Below are 25510 nucleotides of genomic sequence, written 5' to 3' on the forward strand. Positions count from 1 at the left end.
CCTCTCTAACCTACCTCTGGTAATGATGATATCTAACCCCTGGTGGTAATACTAGCATACCTTCAGTTTTATACAATGAGCAGTGCTAATACCAGGGTAACGAACAATGGCAGCCGCAGACTGCCAGCTAATGTGCTTGCCAACCCCAGGACTCCATACAATGAATTACAGATACCCATATATGATGTAGTGTGTGTGTCTATCTGTATCCATAACTGTGTGTGTGTATCCTTATGTATAAGTTTATGCTATGTAGTGTGTGTCTGTCTGCATGTATAAATGTAAGCTATGTAGTGTGTGTATGTGTATCTGCATGTATAAGTGTATGCTATGTAGTGTGTGTGTATCTGCATGTATAAGTGTATGCTATGTAGTGTTTGTGTGTATCTGCATGTATAAGTGTATACTATGTAGTGTGTGCGTATCTGCATGTATAAGTGTATACTATGTAGTGTGTGTGTATCTGCATGTATAAGTGTGTGCTATGTAGTGTGTGTGTATCTGCATGTATAAGTGTATGCTATGTAGTGTTTGTGTATCTGCATGTATAAGTGTGTGCTATGTAGTTTGTGTGTATCTGCATGTATAAGTGTATACTATGTAGTGTGTGTGTATCTGCATGTATAAGTGTGTGCTATGTAGTGTGTGTGTATCTGCATGTATAAGTGTATACTATGTAGTGTGTGTGTATCTGCATGTATAAGTGTATACTATGTAGTGTGTGCGTATCTGCATGTATAAGTGTATACTATGTAGTGTGTGTGTATCTGCATGTATAAGTGTGTGCTATGTAGTGTGTGTGTATCTGCATGTATAAGTGTATGCTATGTAGTGTTTGTGTGTATCTGCATGTATAAGTGTGTGCTATGTAGTGTGTGTGTATCTGCATGTATAAGTGTATGCTATGTAGTGTTTGTGTGTATCTGCATGTATAAGTGTATACTATGTAGTGTGTGTCTATCTGCATGTATAAGTGTATGCTATGTAGTGTTTGTGTGTATCTGCATGTATAAGTGTATACTATGTAGTGTGTGCGTATCTGCATGTATAAGTGTATGCTATGTAGTGTGTGTGTGTGTATCTGCATGTATAAGTGTATACTATGTAGTGTGTGTGTGTATCTGCATGTATAAGTGTATGCTATGTAGTGTTTGTGTGTGTATCTGCATGTATAAGTGTATACTATGTAGTGTGTGTGTGTGTATCTGCATGTATAAGTGTATACTATGTAGTGTGTGTGTGTGTATCTGCATGTATAAGTGTATGCTATGTAATGTGTGTGTATCTGCATGTATAAGTGTATGCTATGTAGTGTTTGTGTGTATCTGCATGTATAAGTGTATGCTATGTAATGTGTGTGTGTGTATCTGCATGTGTAAGTGTATGCTATGTAGTGTGCTACTGTGCATTTTTGCTGACTTTAAAGGCCAGAATTTAGAATATTAATGGGGAATGCAGAGAGCAGTTTTAAAGAATTTATTATTAAATGTCCAATTAAGATAAAAATATTTAGCAATGTCTGTGCAAAGGCTAATTAAATACATAGCTCACATAGCCATACCAGTGGTTTGAGCTTGTGTTTGATTTGCTGCCTAAGTGTATTAAAATCTATGACTTTATTAATAATTTTATTTATATTACTTTGGTCTTATGATTTTTTAAGCCCCGCCCACATAATGGTTTTTTTTTTTTTGGGGGGGGGGGGGTCCCTCTTTTGAATTTTGAAATGTTGGGAGGTATGAGGTAGTTATCACAGAAAAAATGCAAAAGATATTCCTAATGCTGCTCTCTGCATTGTTGTCACCAAACACTCATTGTCACAGTGTAATCTCAGTTTCTGTCCTCTATAGCGTCACCAGTATATAAAACTAAAAACTGCAGGAGAAAAGCTTCAATATTTAATCTAGGATTAGAATTGTCGGCATTTGTTTTCTGTGAGTGCTCAGCCTCTGCATTATTCAACAACTTGCAGAAATGTAAAAATAGCCCTGGTCCTTAAGGGTAAGAAAATGTAACAATGGTCTGGTCACTAAGGGGTTAATGTTCATTCATAGTGGTTACCTTATAAATCACAATCTGCATAAAACACTGTGAATGAACATAAGAGCAAGAAAGTTACAAAATGTTTCGTTTTCATAATCATTGTCTATAGCTTGTTTATTACATTAAAGTTGATTTAAAAAAAAAAAAAAGCTTTGAGTGGAGGTCACATGTTCCCTGTCTAGAGTGGAGCTCCACTCTGCAGTTGGACCCTTCTCACTTAGGCAGTCAGGGGGGAAGTTAAAAAAACACAACGCTTCCTGGGGTTTCAGCCTTGCATTGCATTAACCCCGGAAGCAATAGGTATTAGTGTCACCACTTCCTCCCTCAATCAATATGGCTGAACCGAAGCAAAAATCTCAAGACATATTAGGTATAAGAGATGTTCTTATTTTTATATGTAACATTTACAGTAATATAAATTAAGACATGGGTACATAATATATACCAATACATGTATATGTGTGTGCTTCTATAGTTATAGCTGCAGTACGGTGCATAAATGCAAATGTATATTAGAAAAGGTATATGGGCTAATCAGTTTATTTGTAATGGAGTGAAATACAGTATTAGTTGGCTACATTAGCGTATTTCTCTGTATTATATGGCTGTAGAGGCATATTATTATACTCTCAACATAATTCACATATCTACCATAAAAGGATAATTATGTGGTACACTATCTGCTCCTTAAAGAGACAGTAAACAACTTTTAGTTACAATACATTTCTGTTGTGAATATATTAGTAAAGTCTTTTTAAACAAATTAAAGGGACAGTATACTGTAAAGTTGTTTTTCCATTAATGTGTTTCCAATTACATTTTTTTACCAATTGCAGAGTATACAATGTATGAGAATTTGCTTTTTAATATTTATTTGTGTATATGAAATAGCTGAATTTGTGTTTTGAAGCCACAACCTGATAAAATGGGTTGAGCTAGTAGGTATAATCAGATTTCATTACTTTATCACATTGTGTACATATACCTGCTTCTTTATCTTATATCTGTCCATAAACCAAAGACCAATACTTGGATAGAACAATGGAAAATTAACATTTTATTACTTTATCTCTTCTAAACCCCACTGGGAGTGTAATTTCTTCTGCTGGCTGTGTTTACACAGCTTATCTACAGCTTGGACCTAAGGCCAGACAGTTTCAGAATATGTGGGGATACCACAGGCTAAATAAACTTTCAAATGCCAATATAAGGGTAAATAAAAACAAACAAACTTGTAAACAATTGAATACATTCCAGCAGGTAAAGTGGATAATTGGGAATAAATTAAAGGGGAGCACATTTTTGAGTAAACTGTCTCTTTAACATCAATTTTACTGTAATTATTTTCCAAAGGCCAAACTCCCACCCATCATTTGCCTTATTTGGAGGAGCGAATCTGGGCTTTAGTCTGCAGACAACAAGGATAGCCAGGTTCATAAAGTTAGTATAAAGCACTCTGTTTTACAGTTGTTATCAATTAAAGCAAATTACTGAAAGACAATTAGTAGGGTTAGCGTTAAGAAATCAGCAAGGTGCTTTTCATGTTCTGAGAATTAGAAATTGCTTAATTTACATAGCTAAATTACATGAAAATGGGGCAAAATAAATAATAAAATTATATTGCAAAGTTGTTTTATTATGTATAACTAAACATTTTATTTAAAATATCTCAAGATGTTTACTGTCCCTTTAAAATCAGTCTTTTAATAGTACATTTAAAATAATTACATGTTCTATACTATTAAATGATTGGATTTAAAGGGACATTAAACACTAAATAAATACTAGATATAATAATGTATTTAAAGAAAAGATTAGTCTGAGAATAAAATGTAAATGTATTTTTTAAAGTTTCATTAGCTGTTTAAATATTGACAAAATAAGTGTAAAGTTTTAGTGTCTTTAAAATAATGGGAGCTGCCATGTTGTAACTTAGGTTACCTTCTCTGCTGTAGCCAATTAGGGACAGTTATAAATAGGTCACTACAGTGTGCAGCCAATGGCTGTGTGGAATATAACGTGTTCTGCACTTCCATTTCTAACAGGAACTGAAATGCCTCACAATTTCAGAATGGAATTACAGGAAAAGGGGACACAATAAACAATGAAAGTATATTGCAGAGGTTTTTTTTAATATATACAATTTATCATTTTATGTCCCTTTAAAGAGCAGAGTGTTCACCATCAAATTATCCTATTCTTCTTTTTTTATTTACAAATACAATTGATTGGTTAAGGTAGCTCCAGGTAGGGGGTTCACCTTACCTTTGCATAATTTATGTTATAATTAATATTCTACAGTGCCACTACTTTTCCTTTGTTTTTATTTTTTAATTACATTCACAGATTGGAGTATACAAGATAGTTCTATGTTTATAAATATGTGTGTTCATAAATCAAGGTGAATATGTTTAATAGAGATCATTTTAACCTAGGTATGTAAACAAGAAAAAAGAAAAAAAAATGTGTTTAGGAAGGGATGAGGGGAGAAAGAGAGAAGAGAGTATAGAGAGGAAAAATGGGAAGCAAAAGATAAATAATTATTTTTGTGAGAGATAAAAACATACAAGAGAGGAAAATAATATAAATATATAACACAGTAGAGAAAACAGGAATATTAGAAAGGTTAGAGCTGTACTAGATGGAAGCACGTGTGATTGTGATAAGGTAAAGATAGGGAAATGAGAAGTGCAAGAGAAGTGACTGCTTATGAAAAATATGTTTTAATGGACAAATAGGAGATCAAGGCTAAGAAACAGAAAAGTAGGCTCTGAAAATGGGTTGAAATGGGTAGCTGAAACTGAGAAGGGAAGTAGAGAGAATTGAAAATGGGAAAACAAAATGTGGTAATGGGAGCAGGCTAAATAAAGAGGTGGAAATGGTTGCAAAGAATGAAAGATTGTGTGAATTGGAGAGAGGGAAGCATAAAGTAAAGTGAAAATAAACAAGATAAAGTAGAGGGATGAAAAATTACAAAGTGTTTGTCGTAGGAACTGGAGACAATTGGCAATTGAATACTTAAAGGAATATTATACAACTAGAATTTTTCTTTGCATAAATGTTTTTAGATGATCCCTTTATATAACCCACCTGGATGTGTTTTGTAACAATGTATAGTTTTGCTTATTTTTTAATAACATTGTGCTGATTTCAGACTTCTAACCATGCCCCAAAGTGTCAGATGTATACATGCGTTTTACAAACTACTGCTGAATCCTGTTTGTCTAATTCCGTCTTTTCATATGCAAGGGAAGGTTGGGGGGGGGGGTGGTCTGCTCCCAGCCCCTTTCACTGGGTGTCCCAGCCTAACCTCATTAACATGCTAAACTGTGAGCTTCTAAATACGTTTTTAAACGGTTTTATACTGGATTTTTACATCAGTATCTGTGCATATTCTTCTTATAGTAGTGTCTATTACATCAGTTATATGAAAATTAGTGTATATTCTCCTTTAAGTATTTAAAGAGACATGAGACACTTTTAGATTACAATATAAAATGATTAGCAAAATAATGTTTCCTATATATTTAAAGGGGGACTAAAAACATATATTTTGCTATTCTGACAGAGTAATGCAGGGTGTTAAAAACGTTTGCAATGTACTTCTACTATCAAATTTACTTTTTCTCATATATTCTTTGTTGAAGAGATATATAGATTGCTAGCATTCTCATTTATGGAGCAGTAGATAACCAGAAACACCTACTGTTCAATGTTAACATAGTTTATAAAAACTGCTGTCTCTGGGCAATTATCCTTCCAGACTGAAGGTTTAGAGTGCTTCTACAATGGGATGTGACTTCTGAGGAAATTTGAGGTAACGTCTTCCTTTTTACATAGAGATGTGCATCAGATATGCTGCATCAATTACAAGTGGTTCCACATTTGGGTAACATGTCCCATATAGGTATAGTCCTGTTGCTCAGCTGTGAGCACTTGCAGCTTCAGAGTAAGACACAGACAGGGATTGGAGGGTTGTAGGACTGCTGCTCCTGATTAGCTGATCAGCTGTGTGCTCAACTGAAACTGCAAGGCTTTACGTATGTGTTTAACCCCTTTGATCAAGAGAATGTACATTTTACGCTAGAAATGTCCCTTAAAAACATTAAAGGGACAGTCTAGTCCAAAAAAACCTTTCATGATTCAGATAGGGCATGTCATTTTAAACAATTTTCCAATTTTCTTTCATCACCAATTTTTCTTTGTTCTCTTGGTATTCTTAGTTGAAAGCTTAACCTAGGAGGTTCATCTGCTAATTTCTTAGACCTTGAAGGCCGCCTCTTAAGAATGCATTTTAACAGGTTTTTCACCACTAGAGGGTGTTAGTTCATGTTTTTCATATAGATAACACTGTGCTCGTGCACGTGAAGTTACCTGGGAGCCATCACTGATTGGCTAAACTGCAAGTCTGTCAAAAGAACTGAAATAAAGGGGCAGTCTGCAGAGGCTTAGATACAAGATAATCACAGAGGTAAAAAATATATAAATATAACTGTGTTGGTTATGCAAAACTAGGGAATGGGTAAACAAGGGATTATCTATCTTTAAAAACAATAACAATTCTGGTGTAGACTGTCACTTTAAATTGACTTGGAACTGATTTTCTTCTAGGCAGTGCATATAGCAGAGTTTTAGTCAACTGAGATTTTACCATAATATTGCTGATATTTTGTGGTGTATTTATGGTGTAATTGTTTTATTGACTTGTATTATAGTTTACTCAGTTAAATACACTTTCAGTGCAGCAATGAGTCATGGGTAATAAAGATGGACTATTATCTTTTATCACCTGGCTATAACGGAGGGCAAATCTTTATCATATAAGAAAGTGTAATGTGACATGAAATATTGTGATTACTGTATTAAATATTTACATGTAAGACTAAATATGAAATACATGTCCATAATAGTTGAAAATAAATAAATGGGGGGGGAAAAATGTTGCAGTCCATTTTTTGGTTTTAAAATTGACATCCTTCTTATATTTTATAGGTTTTACTCACTCTCAATAACAAGATGAATAGTTATGACTGTATCAATAAAGGAACAGTATTTGTTCTTATAATATCTGGCTGACACACTTCAACCTGAAGATGAATAAGAAACATGTGAAATGGCTCGCCAAGGTCTACAAGATGTCTGGAAAGATAAGGACATTTAGCTAGAAAAGGCTGCTTAGCCTTGTACATTGGTTTTTGGAACAAAAGAGTTGTCTGGCTGTGGGCAGAGAAGAATGGACAGGATGGCTCATGTAATAAAATTAGAACAAGACGATGGGCCGGACATTCACTTACAGTACATACAGTCAGAATGGCAGGAGTACATAGGAGCATCAAATAGGAAGGCGAGAATCAGAGATGAGCGGTATACACAGAAAGAGAAGGATACATTAATAAATGCATATTTGGAAAGGGCAGATCAATTGGAGGATCTCTCAATCCGGCCGAGTCTCAGGACCAAGTTATGGAAGGAAATTGCAGATGGAGTTTGTCGTATAGGACATATGAGGACAGTGGAGTCAATTAAGCGCCGTTATCAGGATTGCAAGAGGGAGGTAAAAGAAAAAATGGCCAAGCATTTAAAGGAGCAGGTAGCTACAGGAGGTGGCTCCTGTGTGATATTCAGAGGCTGGGAGGAGCTTCTACGGAAGAGAATTACAGCAGGTGCAGTATCAGGGAAACAAGGGACAGCAGATACCTCAGCAGATTCCAACCTGCCTTCTTCCAGTAAGTATATATGCCCATGAAATATAAAATGGGAATACTTATGTTAGTTGGGTAGCACAGTTATTAAAAGGGATATTCCAGCCAAAATTGGAATCCATATGGATGCATTTCAGTTTTGAATCGAAGCATTTTTGTAATATACATGTATTAGCAAAAATGATTCTAATAAAAGCTATAGCTGTTTCAAATGTGTATTTAAGTATGCACCGTGCACCAGCATTTTAAACAGAGCACTTACTCAGCGAGCCTAAGGTGCTTGTACCATCTGGTAAAGACTCAGTTTGTTAATTACTGACATGATTCAAGCCCCACTGGTGCTCTGAGCAGCTGCATTATTTAAAATACTGGTGCACTGAGAATATCTAGCTAAATCAGTGATAACTTTTACTAGAAGCATTTTTGCTAATACATGTATATTGCTAATATGTTTCTATTCAAAGATGTAGTTTGTCTATGTGCATTTAAATTTTGACTGGAATGTCCCTTTAAACAGCTTCAATCTACCTTGATATTGATAAAGTTATGATGAAAATAATATTTATAATCTCAATCACCGATTAACAATGATATAAACTAACCAGTTAGCAAACAGAAATGATTTCATGCCAGCATTTGGGTGAGAACTTACTCATTTAGCTTTAACAATGTTTTTGCTTTTGAAGATACAAACACAAATGACCAATCAGTCCACAAAATGTATTATTTTCATAAACCTTAAAGAATACTTCATCTCCAGTTTATTATTTTACCTAGACTATACCTGTGTCTGATCATTTTTAATTGGTTCACCTTTTATCACTCACGCTAAGAGAATTTTAGAAAGGCAAAATTTAGCTTGAGAGCTTTTAATGTCACTAAGCAGGTTCTGGATGTGAAGGGGAGACACATACAGTACAATATAACGCTAAAATGTTTTTTGTGCGATTTCTCTCCATGCACAAGTGTCTCATAATTTGGCTCATGGATGGTCTTATATTACCTATGAATGCAACATATTTTCTGTAAGACAGAAGTCTATTAACCCAGGACTTTATCTAACTTGTTAATACATCTCATCTATGGACCTTCATATTTAAGTGTTCTATCTCATCTCATGTTTGTCAGATTTACATTTGTTTAACAGAATTAAAGGGTCATTCTAGTGCAAAATGAGTTCCTAATTCAGTAGAGCACATAGTTTTTGCACTACTGACCAACACACTCTACCTGTTTTTAACCCCCTGATTGGACATACACCTAGCTGAAGTCCTGCACTAGAGCAACTTGCTTTGTAGTTCCCGAGATTTCCACAGCCGGTGATTGGTGGAGTTTTGTCACTACCACTGCTGTTTGGGTCACCAGCTGTGCTCAACTTGGGAGCTAAAATGTTTCAATCACTGACCCTCAAGCTCTAGTGAATTTGAACGTCATTTTTCCCCCCCAGATTGTATCATTAACATTGAAACTTCATTATTTCATCAGCTTAACTTTTATTTATTAAAGGGACACTAAACCCAATTTTTTTTCTTTCATGATTCAGACAGAGCATGTAATTTTAAGCAACTTTCTAATTTACTCCTATTATCACTTTTTCTTCGTTCTCTTGCATTCTTTATTTGAAAAAGAAGACATCTAAGCTAAGGAGCCAGCCAATTTTTGGTTCAGCACCATAGACAGCACTTGTTTATTGGTGCTGTCCAATCGGCAAGGACAACCCAGGTTGCGAACCAAAAATGGGCCGGCTTTTAAACTTACATTCCTGCTTTTTAAATAAAGATAGCAAGAGAATGACAAAAAAATGATAATAGCAGTAAATTAGAAAGTTGCTTAACATTGCCTGCTCTCTCTGAATCATGAAAGAAATAATTTGGGTTCACTGTCCCTTTAAATTCATTTTGCATTCTTACAAGTTTAGCCAAACGCTAGAGCAGCTTTATTATAGTGCTTTGTCTTTATAGTTGAATAAAATAAATACTTAAAGGGACGGTAAACACCTTGTAATTGCAAGACATTTCTGTTGTGTTGCTATATAATAACATATCAGCCAAATTTTAAAGTTTTTTTTTTAAAACAAATTCAAATCTTTATTACTGCAGTTATTTAGCAAAAGCCAAACTCCACCAACCATTTGCCTTATTTGGATAAACCAATCCGGGCTTTCGTCCACAGACAACAAGGCTATCCCTAGCTTTAATGTTAGAGTGCATTGCTTTGCAGTTGTTATCTCATAAAGCCGATTATGGACAGATCTATAGCAGAGTTAGCCTTGAAGTCAGCAGGGTGCAGTTTTTAAGTTCTGACAATTCAAAATCGCTCAATTGTCTGAGCTAAATTACATAAAAGTAGGCAAAATAAATAATTAAAATAATAATCAAAAATATGCATTATAAAAGGGTCATTGTGCTAAAAGTATATTTTTATAGTGCAGGTGAATTTAACTAAACACTGTTTAAAGTGAATGTAAAGTTTAATGAATAAGTGCTGGTTTTTAAAAATACTTCATATAATACTTCAATATTTCATTCATTAAACTTTTCAATGACGCTTCTTTTTTAAAATACTTTACCTTTCTTTATGGAAAACAGACCGGCGATCCTCCGCCTGCTTCTCCTCCTGTAGTTAGCACAGCGATGACAAATCCGGCTTCCTCCAATCATTGCGTGGCCCCACAAGCTGGGTGCCAAAGGGGGCACCCAACAATTGGAGGAAGCTGGATTTGTCTTTGCAGTGCTAACTCTAGCAGGAGGGTCGCTGGTCTGTTTTCCATAAAGAAAGAGAAGTATTTAAAAAAGACGCTTCATTGTAAAGTTTAATGAATGAAAGTGCCCCTGTTTTTAATAGTATTTTTATAAACCGGGCACTTATTCATTAAACTTTACATTCATTTTAAAGGGACATTCCAGTCAAAATTTAAATGCACATAGATTAATTTCATCTTTGAATAGAAACATATTTGCAATATAAATGTATTGGTAAAAATGCATCTAGTAAAAGTTATCACTGTTTTAGAGAGAACATTTTTCTCTGCTTGTGCATGTGAAGCATAGCTAGATATTGTCACTGCACCCACATTTTAAATAATGCAGCTGCTCAGATCATCACTAGGACTTGTATCATGTCAGCACCTTAGGCTCTCTGAGCAAGTGCTGTGTTTAAAATGCTGGTGCACGGTGCATACTTAAATACACCTTTGAAACAGCTATATCTTTTATAAGAAGCATTTTTGCTAATACATGTATATTACAAAAATGCTTCTGTTCAATACTGAAATTCATCCATGTGGTTTCCAATTTTGGCTTTAATATCCCTTTAAGTTTAAAGTAACAGTATAATGTAAAATTGGTTTCTTCTTAAAGAATAGATTGGATAGAGCACGAAATGTTTCCAATTAACTTCTATTATCAATTTTTCTCCATTGGTATCCTTTGTTAAAGAGTAATCCAAGATGATCTTAGGAGCATGCACGTGTCTCGAGCCATCTGGCAGTAGTGTTTGAACATTGATTATAGTAATTTTATACATAGTTGCAAACACTGCTGCTATAGACGGCTAAAGGCACGTGCATGCTCCTGAGCTCCTATCAGCCTACCTTGGTTAACTCTTCAACAAAAGATACCAAAAGAACAAAGCACATTTGATAATAGCAGTAATTTAATAAGTTGTTTAAAATGACATGCTTGAATTGAATCATGAATGTGGATTTTTGACCTTACTGTCTCTTTAACGTGTTTTCTTTGACTTATTATACCAACTGCAGAGTATAAAATGTATGATAAATTGTTCCTTTACATTTATTTTTGTATATGAAATAGCTTGGTTCATTTCATATATTTTTTTTTTTTGCATTTATAAACACACAATTGCTTCCTTATCTTATCTCTGTATACCAAAGTCCAACACTTTACAAATGAACATTGCTTTACTTATCTCTCCTTGCACCTATAAGTCTAATGTTTGTATGTGTGTTTGGATCCTTCGTGAGGATCCGAATGTGGAAGAAGGCAGCCGCTTGTATCGTTTTGGCTCTTTTCGGAGCCAGATTTATCCACCACCTACTTCCGCATTCGGATCCTCAAGAAGGATCTAAATGCACATATCTATTAAAGGGATATGAAACCCAATTTTTTTCTTTCCTGGTTCAGATAGAGCATGCAATTTTAAGCAACTTTCTAATTTACTCCTATTATCAAATTGTCTTCATTCTCTTGGTATCTTTATTTGAAAATCAGGATTGTAAGCTTTGGAACCGGCCCATTTTTTTTTTTTTTTTTGGTTTAGCACCTGGGTAGCACTTGCTGATTAGTGAAAAAAATATAATAGGAGTAAATTAGAAAGTTGCTTAAAATTGTATGCTCTATCTGAATCATAAAAGAAAAAAAATTGGGTTTCATAACCCTTTAAGTATTTACATTTTCAGTATAGGTGGGGATAGCACAGGCAAAAGGAAATTTTACAAATGCCAAAATAATGGTAAATGAGTTTTTTTGTAAACAATTTAATACACTCCAGCAGGTAAAGTGGATAACCGGGAACAAATCAAAGGCTAAAAAATGTTACATTACACTGAGTAAAATGTATAAATATTTATCTATTGCCCACTTATTGATACAAGCTGAGACAGCTCACAGAAAAAAATATTCTACAAAAAACAATTTTTAAACACTTTCTCTTAATCGAGCAGATAATGTGTTGAGTACATTAACTCTTTATCACATACCTTCCATTGTCTACTAAAGATGTTTGCTTTTCTTTGCTGTTTTAATTTCTTTTCTTTTAAGTTAGATACAATAATGAATGCACTGGAGCTTCTCGAGAGAAAGAAAGAGAGCGAGCGGAGAGATATACACCAGAAGAAAAAGAAGTTCTGATCAGGGAAGTGATGGCCAGAGAGGATCTTCTGTGGAATAACACTACTTCCTTCACAGACAGGAACAGGGCCTGGAGGGAGATCACAGCGGCCGTATGCCATGTAGGGTATTTGCGGTCTGTGACATCAGTAAAGCAAAGGTTCCGGGACTGCAGGTTGGAAGTCAAGAAAAAGATGGAGCAGGCAGCAGGTGGTGAGAATGTGACATTCTTCCAATGGGAGGAGCAGCTCAGGCGTCACTTGATCCGAACTACAATGGGTGACACAGGAGAACATTACTTTCAGCAGCTGGAAGGTAATTGAGTATGTAAATGTAATACAAGAGTCTCTGTCCGTAGTATAGATACATAACTATAGCAATGCTAGTACAAAACATCTACATCCTATTTATGAAAGTAAAAATGTTGTCTGAGATTCTTGTAGAGCATACGATTTTAAACTGAAAATGTACTTATTTGTTATTGAATTTGCTTCAATTTCTTGGTATCCTTTGGTGAAGGAGCAGCACTGCACTACTGGGAGCTAGCTGAACACAGTTGAGCCAATGACATGAGGTATATATATATATATATATATATATATATATATATATATATATATATATATATATATATATATATATATATATATATATATATATATATATATATATATATATATATATATATATATATATATATACAGCCACCAGTAAGGAGCTTGCTGCCATTGGAGCACTGCTGATCCTGAGTCTACATAGGTAGGCTTTTTAACAAGGGGTTCCAAGAAAACAAAGCAAATTAAACAAAATACATTGGAACGTTGTTTAAAGGGACAGTCTACCATAGAATTGTTATTGTTTTAAAAGATAGATAATCCCTTTATTCCCATTCCCCAGTTTTGCATAACCAACACAGTAATATTTATATACTTTTTACCTCTGTGATTACCTTGTATCTAAGCATCTTCTGACAGCCCCCCTGATCTTGCATTTAGCATTGTGTTGTGCTAGATCTTAAATAACTCCCTGTGCCTGAACACAGTGTTATCTATATGGCCCACGTGTACTTTCTGTCTCTTTGTGTTGAAAAGAGATTTAAGAAGCCTGTGATAAGAGGCAGCCCTCAAAGGCTTAGAAATTAGCATATGAGCCTACATATGTTTAGTTTAAACTAAGAATACCAAGAGAAAAAAGCAAATTTGATGATAAAAGTAAATTGGAAAGTTGATTAAAATTAAAAGTCCTATCTGAATAATGAAAGTTTAATTTATACTAGACTGTCCCTTTAACATTACATGCACTCTGACTCATGAAAGAACATTTTTGGGTTTTGTGTCCCTTTAAAGGGCCATGATACCCAAATGTTTAAACACTTGAAAGTGATGCAGCATAGCTGTAAAAATCTGACTATAAAATATCACCTGAACATCTCTATGTAAAAAATAAAGATATTTTACCTCAAAAATTCCTCAGTAGCCACATCCCATTGTAAAGGACTTCTAAGCAGCAAATCAGTATGTCTGTCCCGGGACAGCTAAGGGAGTGAGCTTACGTGCACACTCATATTATTTCCTTATTCAGTTTAAGCTAGTTTACTATGAAATCTCATGAGATCACAGTAAAAGAGTTCATGACCTCAGCACTGCTGATGCTGATTGGCTGCTGTTCATTTCTTCATTATTTTATTTTTACCTGCAGCTGAGTATAACTTTTTACACAGAGCTTACTCTGCTGATCTGAGGAGATTGTGAGGTAAAATATCTTCCTTTTTTATATAGAGATGCTCAGGTGATATTTTCCTGTCAGCTTTTTACAGTTATACTGCATCAGTGTCAAGTGATTTAGCATATGAGTATTATGTCACTTTAAGTAACATTTATAAATAACAGAAAATTTCATAATATTGCAAAATATTACACTTTCTATGGAGAACACTGATCTCACATCGGGTATAGCTGTGTCAAAGTCTGGTCAGATGAATTACAACCACGGAGCCTCTTAAATGGACAGAAATATGCACAACTACCAATCAGCAGCAAGCTTCCAGTAGTGTACTGCTGCCCCTGCGCCTACCTTGGTATGCTTTGAACAAAGGATACCAAGTGAACAAAGTCAATTAGATAACAGAAGTAAATTGGAAAGTTGTTTAAAATTGTATGCTCTATCTAAATCCTGAAAGATTCATTTTGACTTTAATATCAAAAACCATGCAAGCTCATCCAATCACGTCTGGGCTGACATACACGTTGTGAAAACCATGGATTTTTTTTTCATTATAGAGCAGATAAGAGATTAATGACAGATTTCTGCTGTTTCAATACAACTTAATTTAAAAGTGACTTCATTCATTCTTTCAGGTTCTAGAAGGTTTTTATCCAGTTTATTTGACGTGGCTAAATAGACATTGCTGTGGGTGGAAAAAATGCTTTAATTTGTTAGAGCAAGTTATTTTTTCACCACTTACCTGGAATTGGTTTAAAGGGACACTCAAGTAAAAATGAACTTTTATAATTCAGAAAGAGACAAAGGTTATTACAATAATTTTAACAACAATTCTCACTATTATAGACAGGAAGATAATTTCTATGAGGGAGGCCTACGAAATTACAGGGGCAATGATAGGAGAGAATATGGGTACAGACAAAACACTGAAAATAGAAAACATAACCATTTTTTCAACCATCTACCCAGATCTCATTACAACAACAGATCACACTATCATCACAATAGATCATATCAGAGAAATGAGTATAGTAATCAATATGAGCATAGAAATATGAGAGAATCCCCAATGAGAAATACCCATGGAAGGAGAATATCCTTTTCAGATAACAGATATAATACATACAATCACGAGGGGAGGAACCACCACTATGACAATTTAGATAACACTTATGACTTGAAGACATACAATGACCATAGAGAAACATATCAAAAACATAGTAGGAGGGAACAACCCCCACGACACCATGATAGACACAGAGGGGATATCTCACAATGGAACCAAGATCCTGACTACTATAAATATAATCAAACACCCCAAAATCAGAAGAATGAGAAGAACCCTGGACGTACTATTATTCCAGATTTCGCCTCCACCTCCAATCAAGTTTTTTTAGGGGAGAGTCCCCAACCCCCGAAAGAGAGGGAGAAAGAAAGACTCGCCCTAAAGAGGAAAAACAAAGACCTGGAGGAACCAGAAGGTCTTATGATAAAAAGAAAGCAAACAGAGGAAAAAGAGGGGGTCTAAAATTAAAGAGGAAAGCTGATAAACAAGGGAGCAAAATCCAAGAATTAAAAGAGAACAACAGGTCAGAAAAACAGACAAAGATAAAAGGGATATATAATCTGAGTTCCATATCGTTGTCAGAGAAAGAGGAGTCCATTCTAAGTTATGGCTTAAGTTTTGCTCCGGCAAAAGGGATGAATAAATTCCAAACATTCATAAATGTAAAGGAATTCGTCAGGAAACTGACGCTGAAGAGATTCTTTATGAAGTCACCAAATGAGATGTTCACAACACAACAGAAACACAATGTGGAAGAAAAATACGTACATACTGATCTAAAACCTAGGTCAACATTCTATCCGGTGAACAGCAAAGGATGTGCTATTGAGACATTCGAATCTAATGTATGCAGAGACATTAGAGATTTGAGTTTAAAGAAAACAAACCAAATCAAACAAAATCTATCAAGGTCACAAATAGAAACCATAAAAAAACTGGAAAGAAATCATGAATTGACTATCAAACCAGCAGATAAAGGTGGCGGGATAGTCGTAATGGACCGAGAAAAATATGAAGGAGAATGTAGAAGGATTCTAAGTGATGCGAAAACTTACCAAAGACTCCGCAACAACCCAACAATAAGGTATAATGAAGAACTAGAAGACCTACTAATGAAAGCAAAGACACAAGGAATACTGAACAATAAGGAGTTTAACTACATCAGAGTCACACATCCAATAACCCCGGTATTTTACCAACTACCAAAGATTCACAAGTCCATCAACAATCCACCAGGAAGGCCAATCATATCAGGAATAGGGTCTTTATCCTGTAACCTTTCTGAGTATGTGGACAGGAATCTACAGAAGTACGTGACAAGACTTCCATCATACTTGAGGGACTCTACCCAAGTCTTAGCAACTTTAGAAAATATCGTTTGGGATCCGAAATACATCATGGCGACATGTGATGTCACCTCGCTCTATACGAGCATCCCGCACGAAGGTGGGATAGAAGCGGTTAATTCATTCCTCATCAAAGATCAAGAACTACCAGAGGAACAACGCATATTCATATTAGAAGGCATCAGTTTCATCCTGAATCACAACTACTTCTGTCATGACAACAAATTTTATAAACAGCTATGTGGAACAGCAATGGGGACCAGGTTCGCGCCAAGCTACGCTAATCTGTACATGGGTAAATGGGAACAGATTTTCTGGGACTCATGCCCAGCCGGCGCGGACCTGGTCCTCTACTCCAGATATATTGACGACATATTGATAATCTGGGGAGGTTCACTGGAAGATCTAAAGTATACATTTGATGTAATGAACAAAAACGAAATGAACCTAAAATTCACGTATGAACACAGCTCCACTAGGATCAATTTTCTCGATTTGACCATTGAAATCAACAACGGCAAAATTGAAACATCGACATTCTTTAAAGAGGTCGATTGCAACAATTATGTGCACAGCCTAAGCTGCCATCACCCAACTTGGAAGGCAAACATACCAAAGGGCCAAATGCTAAGAGTGAGAAAAAACTGCTCTAACCCCCTAAAATGGGAAGAACAAGCATGCATACTGAAGCAAAGATTTCTGGATAGGGGGTACACAAAGGAAACCCTAGAAGAGAAAATTGACCAAGTTCGGAAAATTGACAGAAAGGAACTGATCAAATACAAACCGAAATGTGTACAAAGTGAAGATACGAATATTATAGATGTACCCATGATCACAGAGTATTGTGCGAACAAACGTATCATTGAAAAAATCATGAAAAAACACTGGACAATACTAAAGGAGGACGATGTAATCGGTGATAAATTAACAACCCATCCGCGATTCATCTATAGGAGGGCTAACAATCTAAAAACCCTACTAGCTCCAAGCATTCCAAGAAACAAGACATCAAACGTAACTGATTATAAAGGAAATAAGATCAAAGGATTTTTCCCTTGCCCTAGTTGCAAGGCCTGCAAAAACGGTTTAAAAACAAACCAATTTACATCTCAACATAAGGGAGAGCAACACAAAATTCGGGACCTCATAAGGTGTACTGACAAGGGAATAATATATATCATATCTTGCACCTGTGGCTTACAATATGTTGGACAAACAACAAGAGCCCTCAGAGACAGAATCAGGGAGCATATTTTATGCATAGAAAAGAATAATACAGAGACTCCATTATACAAACACTTTGCAACTAAACATGGAGGTAATATAAAAGATCTTAAATATTTTGGAATTGAGAAGATCAAAAACAACTGGAGGGGAGGCAACCATGAGAGAAAATTATTATATCATGAGTCCAAATGGATTTTCACTTTGGATTGTCTGTTCCCTAAAGGGTTGAATCATAAAGAAGACTTATCCCATCTACTGTCCCTTAGAAAAGATTAGATAGACCTAACCTTATTATTCAAAGTCTATCTTTATTATGACCGCATGTGTCATCACACTAGCTTTCACTTTAAATTATAGATCTGACGAAATAGGTTGGTCTACACATACCCATAACTTTTTTACATATCCAAATAGGGACTGATGATTATAGGCAAATGTATAGCCCTTAAGATTAACACAGTTTGTTTTACCATCGGACTTACAGATCATTCTCTTCATATATAGACATACAATTTTAACATCTCCAATGCTCACTGTTGGACCATATAAATATTTTGAGAACCAAATGATCAAGATTCTCGCCCCAGCAGTGACATATCCCCATTCCCCTCCAAGAAAAATCTGTAGGAAGTCTTTACGAATATAGACTATTTCATATAACTCTCTGAGGTTTTACTATTTAGTACTCTTTTAACCAGTTTCTGTTGTCCCAATTGTACCACAGGACGATAATTTTCGCTTTTTGTTGCTCTGACACATGCATGGTTTCTCCCTTTTCCCATATGATTGGTTTCTCCCTAACTGACATCAATACTTTCACAAATATATATGAACCTACAGACATATATATATAGATCCCATTCACCTTTTGAGCCAATATATGGGTCTTTAGAATTTGGACTCACACATTATTGATTTTCATAACGATTTTAGGAGACTATTCAAATGTATTTAACTATATTGATCTTATTTATTTATTTGTCTACTTATTTATACACGTCATCTTTTTATATATATATATATATATATATATATACACATGTATATATGTTTAAATTATATATTCTTTTAATATTCCATTTGATACATTGTATGTGATTAGTCCAACATTGTTTCTAATGGACAATTTCAGGCTTTTAACAATTGATAATCTATTCCTATATAATAACATTATTATTGAAGATATGCCCAAAACTATTTTATTACAAAGTGACATGGGATTCATCATAGTATCACTAAACAATCTAAAACCGGAAGTGGGGAGTAAAATCGCCAAAACCGGAAGTGACCCGAACGAAACCGGAAGTGACATACCGGAAGTGATTTTTACCGAAACCGGAAGTGATACACGAAACCGGAAGTAATGGTATTCACTAACGTTTTTTTCAATACAATTTGGATTGAAATCAACTGTAGAAATGAATAAATTATAGGTAACTTTTGAAACATAATGTGGTAATCGAATATAAGTAGTAATGTTATAATAATAATATGATTTAAACAAAAAGAAAAAGAGTTCTATTATGTCCCAGAATCCAATAGGCTAAACAGGAAGAGGTGTCACATCCATTTTTGGCGCCAAAACCTACCACCAATAGCATCACTTGGCACCCCATATAAGCTCCCAGTAGTTACACATCAGTATAGTCTTGAGAAAGGCCTTAAGATAGGCCGAAACGCGTTGACACAGACATACTGGTGAGCTTATTTTCATACCTTCTAAAGCGTAACTAACTTTATTGCACTATTTTTTGTTTCTGTCTTTTCACAGGTTTGGATCGTTTGTTTATTATCAATTTTTGTGTATTTATTGTACCAACGTTTTGTTTTTCACGTGTCATTTCTCCACAACACATTTTGATATGGAAGGTTTTTCTACATAGACTTTTATTTTTATATTACCTTGGATTCTACTTTTGAACTATTGTCTGCAATTTTTGGATCACCATTTCTGTTTTGTTTCTGGATCACTTTTTATATATGGATTTTTGGACTGACACTTTACACCACTAATTTTTTCAACATATGGTTTTTATGGATTGTTGATTTATCTGATTTGGATCACCCTTGGTCACTGTTTATTTTCTCACTTGTACTTTGAACTTTGAATCATATTTGGGATTATTTTTTGTTTTTGTTTTTTACCAATTGTAATTGAATTTTCACCAACCATTATTGCATTTTTTCACTTATTGCATTTTATCACTCAGACACCATTATTATTGTTTCTACTGTGTCTATTCGCAATTACATCTACACATAGAAAGAGACCTCTGACCTAATTCGCAGAGGATCTCACTGACTTCTTATCTGTCTGTTTATCACTGTTTTTATTACTGTTTTTACCGTTGTTGTACACCTGTTTTAGTCATTACATGGATCCATGCTAATGTTAAGTATTTTAACTTTATCCACGTCTACTACCTATTTTTGTTTATATGCATATTAAATTGTCCATTTTATTGAGATCAGCATTATATCGTTCTAGCCCATTTGAACCATTTTAGTGCACTTCTTCATCCTATTGGCCTATTAAGCTTGTTTTAGCGCTCACTCCATACCTTTTCCAATAATTCAGAAAGAGCAGCAGTTTTAAGACACTTTCCAATTTACTTCCATAATCACATTTTGCACAATCTTTTTAGAGCTGCAACAACTAATCAATATAATCGATAATAATCGATTATGAAAATAGTTGTCAACTAATCTCATTATCGATTAGTTTGGTCTCCGATTAGTTGGTTTGCACACGGCACTGGTATTGTGTTTTATGCCCTTAGCATAAAGGACGTCTACAGACGCTTACTTTTCGCTTATGCAAAAACCAGAAAAAATAGGAGTCATCATTTGGATTGTTTATATTAAATCAGGTGATTTAGGACTACGCTTTGCTTGATATAGGGCCGAGCTTGTTGTTTACACCTAGCCATCGATTGATGGGAGTCGTTTTTTGAATTGATGTGAATTATTAGCGGATTGCTTGCTATTACTGATTAAATGTACAGTATAAATAAATGTGTAAGGCTTTGACCTGTTCTTGATATATAATCCTTAGCACTTTTAACTTTTTTAATTGTTTTTTTTTTAACTTTTTTTAATAAATTGTGAATTGTACCAGATTCAACATCTATAAGTATATATTTGTTAATTTAAGATCAGACTAGATATTTTCCCTAACCCTATAGCTGGCTATTTACCATTTCATATAGATATTTAAGATATTTCTATGTTAGAATGAAGTCCAGGCTTACTTTATTGAGAGGCCCCTTGCCAAGGAGGAAAACCCTTTGCATTAGGGAAGCTAATAATGATAAATATCCCACCTTTGCAAAATTGGTTACACCCTGCTTATGCATCTCAAGCACCTCAACACCATCCGAGTGCCTCTTCTCTGCTGCAGGCTATATTAGCTTGCAAAAAGGGTGCCAGCCTCAGCCAGGAGGATGTGGACATGTTTTACATTTTTGCATTTTAATGCAAAGTTTCTGAAAGAGTGAATAACAGAATGTTATAATCAGTGATCATCTACCGCTTTCTAATTTTACCTCTTTCTAATTCTACCTCTTTTCAAACAGTTTGAGGTTTTGTTTTGCTTAAAGGGACACATAACACAATTTTTTTCTTTCGTGATTCAGATAGAGCATGCAATTTTAAGCAACTTTCTAATTTACTCCTATTATCAATTTTCTTCGTTCTCTTGCTAATCTTTATTTGAAAAAGAAGGCATCTAAGCTAAGGAGCCAGCCAATTTCTGGTTCAGACCTCTGGACAGCACTTGTTTATTGGTGGGTGAATTTATCCACCAATCAGCAAGAACAACCCAGGTTGTTTACCAAAAATGGGCCGGTATCTAAACTTAAATTCTTGCTTTTCAAATAAAGATACCAAGAGAATGAAGAAAAATTTGATAATAGGAGTAAATTAGAAAGTTGCTTAAAATTGCATGCTCTATCTGAATCACGAAAGAAAAAATTTGGGTTCAGTGTCTCTTTAATTATAAAAATGTGTTCTGCTGCTTAAAAATTGGACAACATTGTGTTAATGTAAAGTTTTAGTCTGAAGTTTTATATTTGTAACACTCAGTATGTGGATTTTATTATAAATACAGGAAAAAAATATTGATTATTCGGACTATTATCCAAATAGTCGATTAATCGAAAAAAATTAATCGATTATGAAAATAATGGTTAGTTGCAGCCCTAATCTATTTATATACACACTTTCTTTGGAACAAGCTCCTACTGAGCATGTACACAAGCTCACAAGGTATACTTATACTAGTCTTTCATTGGCTGATGTCTGTCACATGATGCAGGGGGCCGGAAAAATAGGACAAAATAAATTTGTCAGAAAAAAAGTAACTGCTTATTTTAAATTCAGAGTAGGTGCTATAGTATTGTCTTTTTATTATGCACTTGTTAATTATGCAATACTACTGCACTGAGTGATAAACACAAAGAGAAATGCTGGTCATCAGCGGCAGTCGTATGTCCCTGCTAATCACCAGCTGTGTTCAGTTAGGGAGCTGCAAGGTTTGTGTCTTTAGAGCTGTACTTTATCTATGTATTTTTTTACCCTCCAAAGTAAACATGAGACTACTTACGAAAGTGTAATTAATGTAATTAAAGATATCGATTAATATATGTATAACATTGTTTATTTTTTTATTGTTTGTTTCTTCTACAACTAGAATCACAAAACCATCAAGAGGAGGAATTACTAGAAAGGGAAATACCTGAATTCTTACAAAATTTCAAGGTTGAGGACATTGAACAAAAGATCAAGAAGGAAGACTCTAATTCCTTATACTTGGAAGGATCTCCCCATCAAGCCCATCACCTAGAACAGACTTTTGCATCTCACCAGGACCCAAGTAATGACATTTTGCTACCACCTGCTCCACCACCAATCCTACAGCCACTGCCACCAATATTCCGGCTTCCACCTGTGCCACCACAGGGCATACATGTAATACCATCACAGTCAAAAGTAATAAAACAATTGAGACTCCTCCGGCAAGAGCAACAGAGGGAGATCAGATGGCAGATGCGCATCTATGCCCAGCAAGAAAGGTTGTCACACCAAATGGCAACAATGAATGACCACTTGCAACACATAGTTAAATACATTGCCCAGACCCAGACCGTCACCACAGTCCCATCTAGGAAATACTTACCTGCTTCCAGTTCAACTCTAGCCACACAGCATTTAAAGTACGTCAAGCGTAGGCTAAAAAGAGAGGCTTCTCGTTTAATGCATAAGAAATACAAAAATCACAAAAACTTTTAACGAAAAAGGTATAAACTTTATGGTCCAATTAATATTTCACATAAAATAAAGAAAAAATTGAAGTCAACCTGGAATATTTGTTTTATTATTTGTTCTTTTTTTATGTTATTTATTTTCCTTATGATGAAGTTATTATTTAATATATTTTAAAATAAGCAAGAATTATACAGAATAATATTGTGGAAAATATGTCTACTGAACCACTGAAATTATGGACTTTTCTCCAATGTTTTTTACAGGCTTCTATATTGAATATATTTTAGCCTTATAAGAACACCTTTAGGTTGGTTGTCATACACAACCACAGTGTTTTGTATATTTGTATATTATTCGATAAAGGTTATTAACACAAAAATGGCAATCACAGCAGAGCATAACATATACACACCTACAAGAAATTTACTTTTGATTTACGCTCTACATTGGTAACCGTATCTGTATACATATACCCTCTCTTGTGTTCTTTAAATGAGTGGCTAGCTTGTCGAAACTGCAAGTCATATAAACAAATTATCTGTAAGTATTACAGTGACCATTCAGGACTTTTTTAGATTTATCAGGATCATCTCAATAAAAAGGCCTTCACTAATGTGGGAGATTGTAAATTATAGGCAAAACCCCACAACACTTCTGTGATATGATGCCTCTTCCAATAGTCCAAAAATTGTAAAACCTTATATTTAGGATGATTGTCCACAATGAGGTGGAAAAGCCAAGGAACACATTTAGCGAACTAGTTATGGACTGTAGTCTTGAGAAGGGGTACACAAAACACTGGATAAACACAGTGATGTAGGCAAATCTAATTTAACTGTTTAATGCCGTTAGGACGTTCCATGCCGCCCTAACATCGCTAGGCTTTAACAACATGGAACGTCCTAACTGTTCTGGCGTCCTGCTTTCTCCTCCATTGCCTCCTGAGTGCTGGACGATCAGTCACTGCAACAATGTAACAGCCAATGAGTGGAATCACAGAGTTATTTAGGGTATTATTTTTGGGGGTTTTCTTAGTTGCAGTTTTTAACCCTTTTCTGCCTTTTCATACTGTTGTATTTAAATAAACAGAGTGACCAATTTAAAGGGATATGAAACCCAATTGTTTTCCTTCATGATTCTGATAGAGCATGCAATTCTAAGCAGCTTTCTAAATTTACTCCTATTATCAAATTTTCTTCATTCTCTTGGTATCTTTATTTGAAAAAGCAGGAATGTAGCCGTCACGTCACCGTCTCTGTGAACAAGCACGGTCTTCACATGTGCATTGAAAAGTCTTAGGAAATCACAGCCCACGTCACTCATTCTCTTCACAGTCTCTACATATGATGAATGAGTGATACTGTAATAACATTTTCTATCATAACGTTAATATCACAGAAATGCTCGTTTGTGAAGGGGAATCATGGTGTACATTTTTTTAATAGACACAATTCACTGCTATAGACTCCAGATGTAAACAATGGCTATAGACTCCAGATGTAAACAATGAAACTTGTGATTCATTGTTCACATTGGAGACTATTACGTAGCTTTGCACGTGCGTATTTAGTTCTTTCACGGGAGCGCACAATGATGCCTAGGTAGAAAGCAGGTGGAACTACTCTCTATGTTAAACCTAACAGCAACCAGGCAATTGAAGGGGGAGGCGGAAGCACACGAAAATACTAGGATTAAAAAAAATCAATTTTTATACTCTTGCATTATAAATATATATTTTTTAAATTCAGCAAATTTATTAACATTTTATCTTATTTATCAAAATATGTATTGTAGTAGACTTAAATTTACCATCACTTTAAAATTGCATGCTCTATTTAAATCGTAAAAGAAAAAATGTGGGTTTCATATCCCTTTAACAGACCAGTAAGAGGAATGAAGTGAAATCTGTCTACCACTACCTATATGGCGGTAACGTTTGTTTATTTAGTTAAATTAGTGATTTAGCCCATTGTGAAAAGACCTTAAGATTGCTTGCAGATAGATAAAGGTTTGAGTAAACTTGAAGGAAGTGTATAAGAGGACTTGTGGAGATCATATATGTTACGGGGGGGGGGGGCGACGACGACATATTCTTGGGTATCTTTAGACAGTTGGCCACCATACATGTTTCTGTAAAAGCTAGAAGGTTGTCTTAAACCTGAGTGCCTGAAAAGAGTACTATCATGTGTCTAGGATAGAAGTGCAGAATGTACAGTAAGGTCTTATTTTTAGGTAACCAAGGTTGAGTTGTCTAACTTTTTAATCAAAGAGGTAGACAGTTGAGTG

At 34.9% G+C, this 25510-nt stretch overlaps 1 protein-coding gene across 1 annotated transcript; it reads left to right on the top strand.

The window, feature by feature from the left end:
• Positions 1-2323: 2323 nt before the first annotated feature.
• On the top strand, positions 2324-23315 carry LOC128638506 (uncharacterized). Its single transcript, XM_053690496.1, has 4 exons — positions 2324-2413; positions 7036-7769; positions 12527-12910; positions 22650-23315. Exons 2-4 carry the CDS (start codon positions 7277-7279, stop codon positions 23246-23248), a joined length of 1476 nt encoding a protein of 491 aa, XP_053546471.1. The 5' UTR covers positions 2324-2413; positions 7036-7276; the 3' UTR covers positions 23249-23315.
• The last annotated feature ends 2195 nt before the right edge of the window (positions 23316-25510 follow it).

This window comes from Bombina bombina, chromosome 8 (assembly GCF_027579735.1).
Source record: "Bombina bombina isolate aBomBom1 chromosome 8, aBomBom1.pri, whole genome shotgun sequence".
NCBI lineage: Eukaryota > Metazoa > Chordata > Amphibia > Anura > Bombinatoridae > Bombina > Bombina bombina.

Excerpts from the sequence above, each read along its gene's own strand:
- LOC128638506 (XM_053690496.1), top strand. The coding sequence starts at position 7,277 with ATGGACAGGATGGCTCATGTAATAAAATTAGAACAAGACGATGGGCCG. Across the intron at positions 7,770-12,526 it reads TTCCAACCTGCCTTCTTCCA|TTAGATACAATAATGAATGC; the intron begins GTAAGTATATAT and ends TTTTCTTTTAAG. Across the intron at positions 12,911-22,649 it reads TTACTTTCAGCAGCTGGAAG|AATCACAAAACCATCAAGAG; the intron begins GTAATTGAGTAT and ends TTCTACAACTAG.